We start from the raw sequence: 14,281 nt of genomic DNA, 5'->3' as shown, positions 1-14,281 counted from the left end.
ACTTCTCCCATCCTCCACCCCAGCCATCTTTACAAATATATGGGCTCTTACCTTGAAATGCTCCTGCTTCAATAACCCCCTCTTTGGTATTGTCAAAGCCATGAGATGTAATTTGAGTTTCTGAGAGACCAAGTCCAGATGGTAATGAATGCTTCAAATCCTTAGCAAGAGTTAAATAAAATAAAAAAAACTTTGTAAAAAATCCCACATGATGTAACAGTTCAGAATAATTGTATCCTTTTAATCAAATCATAGATTATTTTTCTCTCTGCTATGCAGTATTCCCTTATGCTGTCATGGCATTCTATAATGATGTATAATCAGCAACAAATACAGCAAGATTTGTATTAAGTGGTATTGTGTATATCACATACAATACACTTCCATCATTCTGGAATTAAGCAGCAGGCAGGTATTAAAATTCAATGTAAAAATTTTAATCTTACTGATACATCAGAAAAATTATTTTAATGAGCAAAATTAAGATCATTCAATTCCCATGTCTAATATGTAAAAGCTGACTGATGTCTAATATCATCACAATGAGCCTGTCTAATGCATAGTATAAACAAATCACTCACTTGCCATGTTAATTTCTCTTCCATTTCAAGAGGGCTTCTCTGACTTCAATCAGGGTGAGGTAAACAAAACTGTATTTAGATTTACATTGCACAATGAAAATAGTTAACCTAACTGCAAATTAGCCTGTAACAGAACCTTATTGTAATAAAAATAATATTCAACACTGAGTTTTAAGAGCTTAAAAAGTATAAAAAGTCAAGAAGCAAAACGTTCTTTAAAAGGCACAATCCTAGTTAAGTATATTCTAAGTTTTTTTTTCCAGAACCTTGTAAATTAAATCTCAGGGCTTAAATAATAATTAGGCAAAAAGGCCAAGTAAAACTGTAAAATCATCAGGAAGTAAAGCTGAGGCTACAGTCCACTGGCTTCAAGTGATGCAACAATTATTAATAATGTAGACTTAAATCTGGCCTATCCCCATGACTAGAACTTAAGAGAAATCAAACTGAAATGAAGGCATTCAATCTAAAATAAAACCACTTTTCTATTTACCTTTATTAAGTTTTCATGGGAATTTCAGGGCTATGACAAGTTAAAAGTAAACACAGTAAGCTAAATTTTTAGACTGATCATAGTTTGAGATAGCAGATTTTAGATCATAAATATATATAACTAGTGTTATATATTTTTTCTAATCCATTACACCTTTTCTTGATGTAGTGGTAAAGAATAGAGCCTATAGCAGGGGTCCAAGATATTTCTCCAAAAACAGAGTTACACTTTTTTTTTTTTAAACCTAGGACAAAACATACACATCTTAATCAGTAGGTGAAGGCAATATGCAATCAAAAAGGAAAGTATATAACAATTTATAATGTAGTTAAGAATTCAGAAGAGGGAATGATCAGTGTGCATTCAACAGAAGAAAAGTCTTAATGGAAGAGATGGATTCTAAGCTGCATCAATGACCAACATGGATGATAAGGAATGTTGGAGGGATGGAATAGGGTTAGGAAGGGTTCATCTTCAACCTAGTAGAAAAGCTCTTGGAGGACAGGGTGGGTAGCACTGGGCAGTCATTATCATATTATTGGGATAGCATGGAGGCCAGCAACTAGACTCCCATGGCCAACGTTGCTAAAGGTCTATGTTGCGAGATAGGGGTAAATGAATCAGAAAATTTTGAGTAATGGGTTTAGTTGATTTGGTTAAAAGATTGCTTAAAGAATATTAGTTTGGTAGACATGTAAGAACAGCTTGGAAGAGTTAGAAACTGAGGCAAGATCAATCATAAGATACCACTGTATCTCAGGTATTCAAATAGCTAAAGTTTAGGATAGACAGGTGACCAAAAGAATGGACAGAAGGGATGAAATTTAGGAATAATTAAGAGTAATTAAAATACAAACTTTTAATGAAAATTCAGGGTATAGCGATATGTCAAATATAATAATAAAGTGGTATAGCTAAGATAATATATACTACTGAAATAAGAAGCCCTTTCAGAAGTTAATTCCCATAATCATGAACCAAAATGCAAAGCGATTATTAAATCACTAGCCAAGAAGATTTGATCTTAAACAATCATATCTGCTCTGCTACTGAAGTAAAAATAATATAGGACAAGTTAAGTGATATGGTTGTATATAACTTGAAAACACCCTATTTTGGAATGTTTGCTGAAGAAGTTTCCATCTGGATTCTAATGTTCTCCTAAATGTACTCCTTAAATGTACTTCATGTTTTTCTTGACCAATGTATAAGCCATCCTCAATTACCCTTTCTTCCTGAAGTTTTTCACTATTTTCAATGTAGAACTTACTAACTTACACATCGTAGAAATACAGTAAGAATGACTTGGTTCATCATCCCTGTACTTCTGAGAAAAGGTACATGCTGTAAATGAAAATAGATAGCTATAAAGAATAGAAACAAAATAGTTCCTAAAGATGAATAGAATCTTCCAGGTGCTAGGCCATAGAGTCATGCTTTTCTCTACTTTGCATCATCTTTGGAGGACTCTCTGGGACTCTATTACGACCAGGTACCCAGGTCCAGAGTATGCTGAATCTCTATCACTAAACTTCTTTAGTTAACCATGAATATTTATTAGAATACATGATTTCAAATTAAATACATCGAATATAATTTCCATTCTGAAAGGTCAAGTTTTACATTGCTTAAAACTATTCTTACATATTTTTACTAAAACATTTTAAAAACTGAAGTGTAAAAAAACCAATTTGGTTCAATTAAATTAAAAATAGTTCTTAAAATTCCCTCCAGATTCTAACACCTAAGAACGCAAAAACAAACATCCGTATACTGACCTCCTACTGTCTGTTAATAACATTTGTAGGCTGTCTATGAAATCTAAAAATCTATCTTGTCATAAGTATCTTTGTTTAATTTTAGCCATTTTAGTTTCATCTATTCAATCTTAAATCTCCAATTTTGCAGCTTGGTTTCCTTTTTCTAGCTAAACAAATACCTGTCCAGTTACTGACTAATTTATTATTGGAAATAAATTAAATGGAGGGGATTGTGTCTGGGAATGGCTCCTTTATCCTGTAGTTCTCAACACTGGGATTTCATCACACTAGCAATGAGATATGTGTAAAGTGATTTGTTACTAATAGTAATTGAAAGCAAAACATTTATCAACTTCAGTGTGTAAAGTATTCATATTACCGTAGGTTCAAGGTAATCTCTGTGACTCTTTTGTTGCATTTTAGTATGATTTTTGGACTCAGAGATACAGGGTGGAATTTCAGACGGCAAACAAAATTGTTTAGCACTTTGGACATCAGTGAAAATGTCTGAGAACTAGCTCTGATTTCAAATGCATCCATTATTTCAAAAAAATAGTAACTAGCCCTCATTTGATGAGGCAGTTTGATATAATGGATGCAATGTGGGCTCTGAAGTCAGCTCAGATATACCTAAGTTTGAATCCTGACTCCAGTCACTTAATGGCTGCATAACCCCAGGCAAGTAGACTGAATTGCTGAGTTTCTTGACTGTAAAATGATAATGTTAAGGGATAATTATTCTTACTTCATAGACAACATACAAAAAGTACACTAAAACATCTGGTACTTCAAGTATTAATGTCTTTCTCCTTCATCCCAATTTTTAAATAGAACTCTTCTGGAGACTAGAAGTTGGAATGATGAAAGATTACTTTCTTATATTTAAAACTGACCATTATATCTAAGAATGTATTTTCATATCACTTAGGATTAGTGATTTTTATTTTCTGAGTGACAAAGTCATGAAATTATAAGTATTTCCACCCTTAGTATTATGCTTACAACCCCATCTTAATTATATTAGAGCATGCCTAGATGTGAAACTAACCATATAATTAACTTCTGATATCCAGTGACTTTAAACAGAGCAACTAGATAGAAGTTACAAGTCCGAGAGATCTGTTTTAAAATGTATAAAACAATATCTTTAGTAGAAATAGAGTTTCTCAGTGAGAGACCAAAAAATGTGGGAAAAAAGGTATGCTTTAAAGGGAAGGTGATGAGTTTGATACAAAAAGTGAGGAATATACAAAGTACAAACCAAAAAACGTTGAGAAAAGCCTAGCTGGAAGATCATTAAAAATAAGTACCTTCAGTAGCGAAAGGAATGCTTTCATACTAAGAGAATTTGAAAGATATTTTGAAAGAGAAATTGAAAGATTTCTCTAAAGAGAATTTGAAAGATAAACTGGTCTTTGAAACAGTCATTGGAACACTTGTGAAAATCCTCAAGACTACAAGCTTGGGAATTCTGAAGAATATCACTCTACATTCAATAAGTGAGGCATCTGAGGAATTCTAGACCCCAAGACACATGATTGGTTACCTACTGTACATAAAATCCAAATCAAACTCTTTCTTTCAAAGAGATAAACTGGTCAGGCATGGTGGTTCACACCTGTAATCCTAGCACTTTGGGAGGTAGAGACAAGAGGATTGCTTGAGCTCAGGAATTTGAGACTAGCCTAGGCAACAGGGCAAAACCCCAACTCAAAAAATACAAAAATTCAGCTGGGCATGGTGGCATGTGCCTGCAGTCCCAGCTACTTGGGAGGCTGAGGTGGAAGGATGGCTTGAGGCCAGGCAACGGAGGTTGCAGTGAGCCAGCTCGTGTGACTGTCCTATAGACTGGACAGCAGAGTCAGACTCTGCCTCAAAAAAACAAAAACAAAAAAGAGAGATAAACTAGTATGTCTCTTATATAGGAAAATAAAAATATTGGTCTTGGGTCTCCAATGGGTCTCTCAAAACATTAGATTTCCAACTAAAAGTCTTTTTACCATCTGGTTCGGATATGAGGTTTGGATCAGAGATTTACAGGGCTTGCTCCTTTGAAGATAACCAACAACACAGCAATCCCCTCCAACCCCCACAAAAGAACTCCCTATTCCCCTTACTTTGTTGTATTTTTCTCATAGCAGTGATCACTAAGTGATATATCATGTGTATATCTGTTTATTTTTGTGTCCCCTCACTATAGTATAGCCGTCATGAGAGCAGGGTTGTTGTCTATTTTGTTTACTGCTATATACCCAGCACCTGAAATAGTACCTGAGATATAGGAGGATCAAATTAATATTTGAATAGATAAATAATGAATTTGTTGAATGAACTAAAGGATTTATGATTCAATGCCATGTAGATTAAGAAGCTGCAATAATAACAAGTTTGTTATGAAATATAATTTAATGCATATTTGCCTATTCTTACATTAGACTTTTTGGGCAGAGAAAGAGGTAAGGTACACTCCTTGCCATCTCATTGGAGACAAGATATGCATTAACATAAAAGTTGAACATGGTGCCAAAGTAAAGACACTAAGTATCAGAGGAATTCAGAATAGACTAAGTACATAAAAAACAAATAGGAAAGAAGAAAGCACTGCCTGAGCTATGGAACATAAATTATTTATTTACTTATTTTATTTTACTTTTTTTTTTTTTTTTTTGAGATGGAGTCTCGCTGTGTCGCCCAGGCTGGAGTGCAGTGGCCCGATCTCGGCTCACTGCAAGCTCTGCCTCCCGGGTTCACGCCATTCTCCTGCCTCAGCCTCCGAGTAGCTGGGACTACAGGCACCCGCCACCACATCCGGCTAGTTTTTTGTATTTTTAGTAGAGACGGAGTTTCACCATGTTAGCCAGGATGGTCTCGATCTCCTGACCTCGTGATCCACCCGCCTCGGCCTCCCAAAGTGCTGGGATTACAGGCTTGAGCCACCGCGCCCGGCCTATTTTACTTTTTTGAGATAAGGTCTGGCTCTATCGCCCAGGCTGGAGTGCAGTGGTGCGATCTGGGCCCACTGTAACCTCCGCCCCCTGGGCTCAAGCCATCCTCCCACCTCAGCCTCCCAAGTAGCTGGGGATTACAGACATGCACCACCACACCCGGCTAATTTTTGTATTTTTAGTAGAGACTAAAAATACAAAGAGTTTCGCCATGTTGCCCTAGCTGGTCTCAAACTCATGAACTCAAGTGATCCACCCATTTCAGCCTCCCAAAGTGCTGGAATTACAGGTGTGACCCAACAGGCACAGCTTATTTACTTACCTATGTATTGAATCAACATCTAATGACCATCAACTTCATGACAGCCACTGCTCTAGACACTACAGACATGGCAGTGAAGGAAAAACAGATAAAGTCCCTGCCCACATAGACTCATGTTCTGGGGGGTGGGGACATAGGGAGGGAGGAGATTGATAGTAAACAAACATAGGTGGTAATAAGTCCTGTAATTAAGTAATAAACAAGTAAATAAGTTTTTGTTTTTGTTTTTGTTTTTAAAGGCAGGATAAGAGGGATAGAGAGTGACAGACAAAAGGTTGCCACTTCAGATGCAGGATTCTGGGAAGGTCTCTCTGAGGAGATAAATTGTGAACAGAGTCTGAACAAAGTGAGGGAGTAATAAGCTGGGTTGTTGAGGCACTGGTGTTATTAAACTAAACTGTCCCAACTGAAATTAATGTATATTGGAAATATACAAAGCAAGAACTGTCTATATATTATCTCATTTAATCTTGACAAACACTTGAAGTACTTACAGATGAGAAAACTGGGACACAGAAGTATGTCATTTTGATAGTAACTAGCAATATGGTTAGGACTAAGCTTCCAGAAACAATATTAACTGTAATGTATTATAAATGTAAATAGCCATAGGCAATTTATTAGATACTTAGAATTTATTTTAGCTAGTATGTTTTCTAAAAGATTTACTTAAAGAAATAGCTTTAAAAAAACACTATTTCAGAACCTGCTTAGGTTTAAGCACACTAATAGAAATATGTTCTAAAGCTGTAATTTCCTATTGGTACAAAACAAATGAACTGCCTTTATCCCATTCACTCATTTCCTAATATCACTTAAAACCTCTTGTCACAAGACAACGCCCTTTTCAACTAAACATTGTTCTGAAGAACACTTAGAGTCAAAAAGAAAACATTTCTTACACTCAAGTTTTATTTACTTCCTATTTTTAAACCAAGTCTCCAAGTCTGTTCATTTCACTGAATAAGTGACCTTTAACTTTCCCAGTTAGTTTTTAATATCTAAAATCAATGGTTTCTAGTTTTAAATATTAGTATTCCTTTTATTCATATTTATATTACTAGAATCTTCCCTTTCTGAAAGACAAATATATCACTTACAAAATAAAATGCTGTCAAATCACTGAAATAATTTGTAAACTTTGCAAGTTTGGTCATTAGGTCAACTATTTTTGGAATGGCTTTCTTGAATGTTGCCTTGCTTAAGTCTTGACAGCTTTTCAGTAGCTTATGTTTTAGTGAAGATAACAGCTTTCCTTAAGGAAAAAAGTACCAAAACACCCCTCAAAACACAAGAAATGTAAAAAACAAAACAAAACAAAACAAAAAACCCTAACATCTGAACACAAACAACATACAAATGGCACAGAGTTGTCCTTTGGAAGACTGGTTCCAGGATCCCCTGGATACTAAAATACATGGAAGCTCAAGTCCCTTACACAAAATGCATAATATTTGCCTATACCGTATACACATCCTCCCTGTATACTTTTAAATAATCTCTAGATTACTTACAATACCAAATACAATGTAAATGTCATGTAAATAGCTGTTATACTGTATTGCTTTTAAATCTGTATTATTTTTAATTGTATTGTTATTTTTTATTTTATTTCATTTTCCCCAAATATTTTCAATGCAGTTGGTTGAATCTGTGGATGTGGACCCTGGGATACAGAACCTGGGATAAAGACAGCTGACTGCATAGGTCCAGAATGGTTATGTTAGATGTATCCTTGGAACTTTATCAGAAAGAACAATACTCATCTGAATCATTCTCCTGTCATAGAATATTGTATAAATTTCTGGAAAAGAGATATAATAGTAGTACTATCTGGGAGGATGGGACTAAGTAATGTGTTATTAAATAGTACACATGATAGATAATTCTGATTGCCTAACTTTTCAAGCAGTTATAGAGACACCTTTCATCTTGTCGCCTGTGGCCTCTTAGAAGAGACAATGTAAGAGAGAGGCTTCAAGATGGCTGATTAGAGGCATTTCACACTCCCCTCCTCCATTAAAAAGAACCAAAAGAGTAGATAATCACACTTTGAATACATTATCCAAGACAGACCACTGGAATTCAACAGAAAAGTGACAGGAAATATCTAAAGCAAGGAAGGAGAAGGAAGCAAGGCAACCTGCTCTGGCAGGATCAGCTGGGAGGCAAAAGGAGACTTCCCTATATGGGAAAGAGGTAAATGACAGACCCTCAGAAGTCTACATTCCCACTGTGAACTCTTGCAATCCTAGCTACAGGAGAGCCCCTGGACCCTCATGGGCCCTGAAACAAACATAGGCAGCTGCCAGGAGACTGTGTGATGACACTGCCCCAGAAAGGAGGCTCACTCTGGGTCCCACATGCTCTCTGAGATCTAAGCAGATACAGCAAGGTGCCATTTCAGAACTCTGCTCCCAACAGACCTCACACTGTCCTGAAAAACAAGAGAAGCACGGACTGCTGGCCCTAGGACTTAGGTGCAAGTGACAGCAGACTACTGCATCCAGGGCTGAGGCACAAGCACGGCAGGGGCCGAGATCTGAGGGGCATAGATGTTCCCTATCCACCAGCCTAGGCTGCCACCAGTCACTAAAGGCAGCACCGCCCTCTCCAGTGGAAGTGCAGAATCAGAGCTGTTGCCACCTCCCACCCACGCATTCTGCACTCCACCCCTCCCCACCACAGCTAGCACACCTGTACACACCATGGGGGGCCTGAGGACAAGCCTACCCAACCTCGCTTCCCCACCCCCTACAGCTGTGCCAGAACACATAGTCTGGGGACCACAGCACTGCCCAGCCCAGTCCACTACCACGGGCACCTGAACACTCCTCCAGAGGACCTGAGGTTGGACCTACCCCCCTAGCTGCTACCACCTCAGTCGGCACCTACTTGCATGCACTCCCTGAGGGCCTGGAGAGTGGTCTGCCCAGCCCATCATAGCTACTGCCAACACCTGTGCACACTACTCAGGACCCAAACGGTCGTCTGCTACTGCCACTGCCATTGCCCACGCTATGCTGGCTGTCTAGAGGTCCAAGAACCTGCCCACCTGCCTGGCCCACTGCTGCCACTACTGGCATCCAAGTAAGCCATCTGGAGGCCCAAAAATCTACTCGCCTGGACCCATTAACACTGGTGCCAGCATATACCATGCTGGGGCCAAAGGACAGGCATGCTCAGCCCACCACTGCTACAACTGGGGCCTGAAGACTATCTGGGGCCTGACATCTAAAGCAAAACTTCACCACAGCTTCCACTAATAACTGTACACTTAATCCACTGAGGAAAATCACAGATACCACTGATGCTGTATATAGCCAAAGAAATTACACAGAACACTACTGCATGCACAAGAATCAAAGTCAAAGTAGCCTACTCACCCAACACGATAGATACAACTTCAGGAAAAAGTCCTCCTCTACAATAGCAAATTCAAACTAATGGAGAAACGGTTAAACCAGGTATCAACGTAAAGACACAAAAAACATGAACAAGCAAGGAAATATAATACCTCCAAAGGATCACAATGATTCTCCAGCAACAGATCCCAACCAAAAAGAAATTCAGGAAATCTTGGAAAAAGAATTCAAACTACTGATTCCCAAGATGAAGATACAAGAGAATTCTGAAAAACAATAAAGGGAAATCAGAAAAACAATTCAGGATATGAATGAGAAATTTGCCAAAGAGATAAAGATCATAAAAAAGGAAACAAATTCTGGAATTGAAGAATTCATTGCTTGAAATACAAAATACATTCAAAAACTTCAGTAATAGACTAGTTCATGCAGAATAAAGAATCTCAGAACTTGGCTGGGTGTGGTGGCTCATGCCTGTAATGCCAGCACCTTGAGAGGCTAAGGCAGGTGGATCACCAGAGGTCAGGAGTTCGAGACCAACCTGGCCAACATGGTGAAACCCCATCTCTACTAAAAATACAAAAATTAGCTGCATGTGGTGGCATGTGCCTGTAATCCCAGATGCACAGGCGGTTGAGGCAGGAGAATCGCTTGAACTCGGGAGGCGGAGGTTTCAGTGAGCCAAGATCGTGCCCCACTGCACTTCAGCCTGAGTGACAGAGTGAGACTCAGTCTCAAAAAGAAAAAAAGAAAAAAAAAGAAAAAGAATCTCAGAACTTGAAGACAGGTCTTTTGAAAGAACCCAATCAGAAAAAAATAAAGAATAAAAAAGAAGGAGGAAAGTATTCATGACATGAGACAACATAAAGTGACCAAAAAAGAATGAGGAAAGTATTCATGACATGTGACAACATAAAGTGACCAAATATTCATATTATTGGGGTCTCAGAGGGTGAAGAGAGAACGAAAGTGTTAGCAAACCTATTTAATAAAACAATAAATGAAAACTGTCCAAGTCTAGCAAGAGATTTAGGCGTCCAGATACAGGAGGTTCTCAGATCACCAAACTGATACAATACAAAAAGATCTTCTCTATGGCACATTATAGTCAAAATGTCCAAAGTCAACAATAGAGAATTCTAAAAATAGTAAGAAAGTGTCTAATCACCTACAAAGGAATCCCTACAAAGGAACCACTACCAGTGGATTTCTCAGTAGATAGAGGCAGGAGAGAATGGGATGATATATTTGAAGTGCAGAAAGAAAAAAAAACTGCCAGCCAAGGATACTATATCCAACGAAATTACCAGGAGTAGAAATAAAGTCTTTCCTAGACAAGCAAAAGCTGACGTAATTCCTTACCACAGACAGGCACTACAATAAATGCTCAACGGAATGCTAAACCTGGAAGCAAAAGGACATTTTACCATCATCAAAACACATGAACATATAAAACTCACAGGTAAAGCAAACACGTAAATGACAAACAGAAAAGACTCCAGAACTACAGAAAACTACCAAACCATAATGAGAAACAATCAGGCAAAAAGAAAGGAACAAAGATTATACAAAATAACCAAAAACCAATTAACAATATGAGAAAAAAAAAACACCAATAATAATCTTAAATGCAAATGGAGACAACTGTAGCTGAGGACATTACAGTCACTCAAATCACTCCCTATTGTCTGCTGGGGTTCTTTACTAAACAAACAAAAGTTCTTCCAGAAGACAACCCTACTGTCCTATAGGTAAAACAGGTGTAAAATCTGAAAAGCACTAAGGCCTTCCTATGCCTAAGTTGCTACTAATAGAAGGAGCCTAACTAAAAACGATAAAAATAGGTTCAATTCCAATTCTGAAGAGAACTATCATTCCGACATGGTTTCACAGCTAAATGCAACACAAAACGATATGGGCTATGTGAGAGGAATTTATGACTTGTGAGATAATACTCGGGATTTTATGAGCTTGTTGACTGTTTTCAATAAAATACTCATTCTCTAAGTAACACAGTTCACCAAAATTTTAAATGTGTTTTCTTTACATAACTTTTAAATTTCTTTTCCTTTTTTTTTTTTTTTTTGAGATGGAGTCTCGTTCTGTCACGCAGGCTGAAGTGCAATGGTACGATCTCGGTTCACTACAACCTCCACCTCCCGGGTTCAAGCAATTCTCCTTCCTCAGCCTCCTGAGAAGCTGGGACTACAGGCACACACTGCCATACCTGTCTAATTTCTTTTGTATTTTAGTAGAGATGGGGTTTCCCCATGTTGCTCAGGCTGCTCTCAAACAGCTGAACTTAATCTGCCCGCCTCAGCCTCCCAAAACGCTGGGATTACGGGCGTGAGCCACTGTACCTGGGCAACCCTTAAATTTTTTAAGTGTATCAGTTTTGTAAGTCTGTGCCTAGCTTGGAAACTTTTAAAGTATCTGCTACTGAATTTACTCCTATATTTTCCAGAATATATTTCAGAGACAATGAACCCATTTATAATTAACAACATAAAATTCCTAATTTGCATTTTTATGTTGCTAACATTCAATTCAAAGTTTAACACTTCGCAAGGCCAAGCTTAACAAGTGTACAATAAAATGGCATAAACCTCAGTTAACCTTTTATTCAAGCTTTTAGGATAATGCTGGATTATTTAACAGTTTTAAAAAATATTTTTCAAACAATTAAGCTAAAACAAAATATGCTTTTGGCAAAAGCTCCAAACACGTTTTTGTACATTTTAAGTACTTTTAAAAGAATACAAAGTAATATCTGTAGTAATAGCTTTCATAAAGCTGTGAAAAATAATGTCTCCATTTTGCATATTTTAATAGAGGTTATTATAATTATGACATTAAAAACATAAAATTTAGCATGGTAATACTTTTGAACTGAAGTTAGTGTAAAACCAATACGTGAAGAACACAAAACGTTCAGCAAATTTGTTTTAAAATATGTATCCTTGGCCGGGTGCGGTGGCTCAAGCCTGTAATCCCAGCACTTCGGGAGGTCAGGAGATCGAGACCATCCTGGCTAACACGGTGAAACCCTGGCTCTATTTAAAAAAAAAAGAATACAAAAAACTAGCCGGGCGAGGAGGCGGGCGCCTGTAGTCCTAGCTACTCGGGAGGCTGAGGCAGGAGAATGGCGTAAACCCGGAAGGTGGAGCTTGCAGCGAGCTGAGATCCAGCCACTGCACTCCAGCCTGGGCGTCAGAGCAAGACTCTGTCTCAATGGCCGGGCTCGGTGGCTCAAGCCTGTAATCCCAGCACTTTGGGAGGCCGAGACGGGCGGATCACGAGGTCAAGAGATCGAGACCATCCTGGATAATACGGTGAAACCCCCGTCTCTACTAAAAAATACAAAAAAAAACCTAGCCGGGCAAGGTGGCGGGTGCCTGTAGTCCCAGCTACTTGGGAGGCTGAGGCTGGAGAATGGCGTAAGCCCGGGAGGCGGAGCTTGCAGTGAGCTGAGATCCGGCCACCGCACTCCAGCCTGGGCTACAGAGCTAGACTCCGTCTCAAAAAAAAAAAAAAAAAAAAAGACTCCGTCTCAAAAAAAAAAAAAAAAAAAAAGTATCCTTGAGAATGTCCTAAGTCTCACTCTTCTGCCATTGATGACTGAACTTGTTTCCCATGCCCATGCCTCTATTACTGTCAGCCCCGCAATTGATTCTTTAAACTGTAGCCAGAGACAGTCTTCTAAAATGAGAACCCAACTGAGACACACCCATTTTTATAGCATTTAGTGGTTCTCATTGCCTTTTAGGTAAACACTAAACTCTTCGATACGGTTTTAAGGTTTTGCAGGATCTACTATCTACTTATCTCTCTAGCCTCATTTCTCACACACCTGCCCTCACATTCTCCATTCCAACAACATGAATTTCCAGTTCTGTGCTCTCACACTTCCTTCAGGTTGTTACAGTTGCTTCTGATGAGAATATTTTTCACCCTTTATCTGGCTAGGTCATCCTTCAGACCTCAGTTTATATAGTAATCACTCAGGTAATCTTTCCATGCTCCTACCAGTACTCAGACCATGCTATACTTGGCCTAGCATAACATTTTTCACATGGTATTAAAATTAACTCGTCTATATTCTCTCTCCCCACTCCGAAGACCATATGCTAAGATCAGGGAGCTTATCTATCTTGTTCACCACTTGTATTCTTGACATCTAGCACAGTGTCCATTACTTTATTCAGCAAGAAATCTTCTCAGTAACATCTCATCCTTCAAAATGGACAAAACCTTCCAAAGCATCTACATAATCCATTTTTTAAAGAAACAAACTGAAAAACTTATGTTAAATGTTTGAGGAATTCTGTTAATTTAAAATCTCCTTTGTTAGTTTAACAGTTAGCTGTCTATAAAAAATATTTGCCAGAAGCAAAGCTACTATTAGAACAGCCTCCACATCCCCAGTTCTGTAACATTATTAACCCTCCTTATAGTGGCCTCTCTGCTTCTCCACAATTATCTTGAGTTTTATAAAACTGATTATCTTCCAACATTCTACTTATCAACGTTCTATTGTTAGAAGGCAGGGTCAGCATTTTCTAAGCTCTCTATTGGTACTTCTAAACAACCAGTTCTCAAACTTTAATTTCAGTAGGAATCACTTGAGGATCCTGTTAAAAATGCAGATTGCTCTTAGCTGCCTGTTGTGATTCTCACTGAGTTGGAATGTGAAGTCCAGAAATCCGAATTTCACAACAAGGAAATCAGGTGATTCTGATGCAGGCGATCCTTAGTCTATTTTGAGGAACTGTTGTAGAGAACTGCTTTCCATTCTTGTGCAACTCTGCCCCATCC

General features: G+C 38.2%; 1 protein-coding gene across 3 annotated transcripts in view; it reads right to left on the bottom strand.

The window, feature by feature from the left end:
* Positions 1–14,281, bottom strand: part of ARFIP1 (ARF interacting protein 1) — a 125,906-nt gene that overhangs the window by 47,616 nt on the left and 64,009 nt on the right. For all 3 annotated transcript variants that reach the window (XM_008000010.3, XM_008000009.3, XM_008000008.3), the window contains exon 3: positions 52–160. In XM_008000010.3, coding sequence (XP_007998201.1) covers positions 52–160 — 109 coding nt within the window. The remainder of the gene's footprint in view (positions 1–51; positions 161–14,281) is intronic.

Source organism: Chlorocebus sabaeus, chromosome 7 (genome assembly GCF_047675955.1).
Source record: "Chlorocebus sabaeus isolate Y175 chromosome 7, mChlSab1.0.hap1, whole genome shotgun sequence".
NCBI classification, from domain to species: domain Eukaryota; kingdom Metazoa; phylum Chordata; class Mammalia; order Primates; family Cercopithecidae; genus Chlorocebus; species Chlorocebus sabaeus.
The sequence above is the reverse complement of the archived record's forward strand: the minus strand, read 5'-3'. Positions and strand labels throughout refer to the sequence as shown.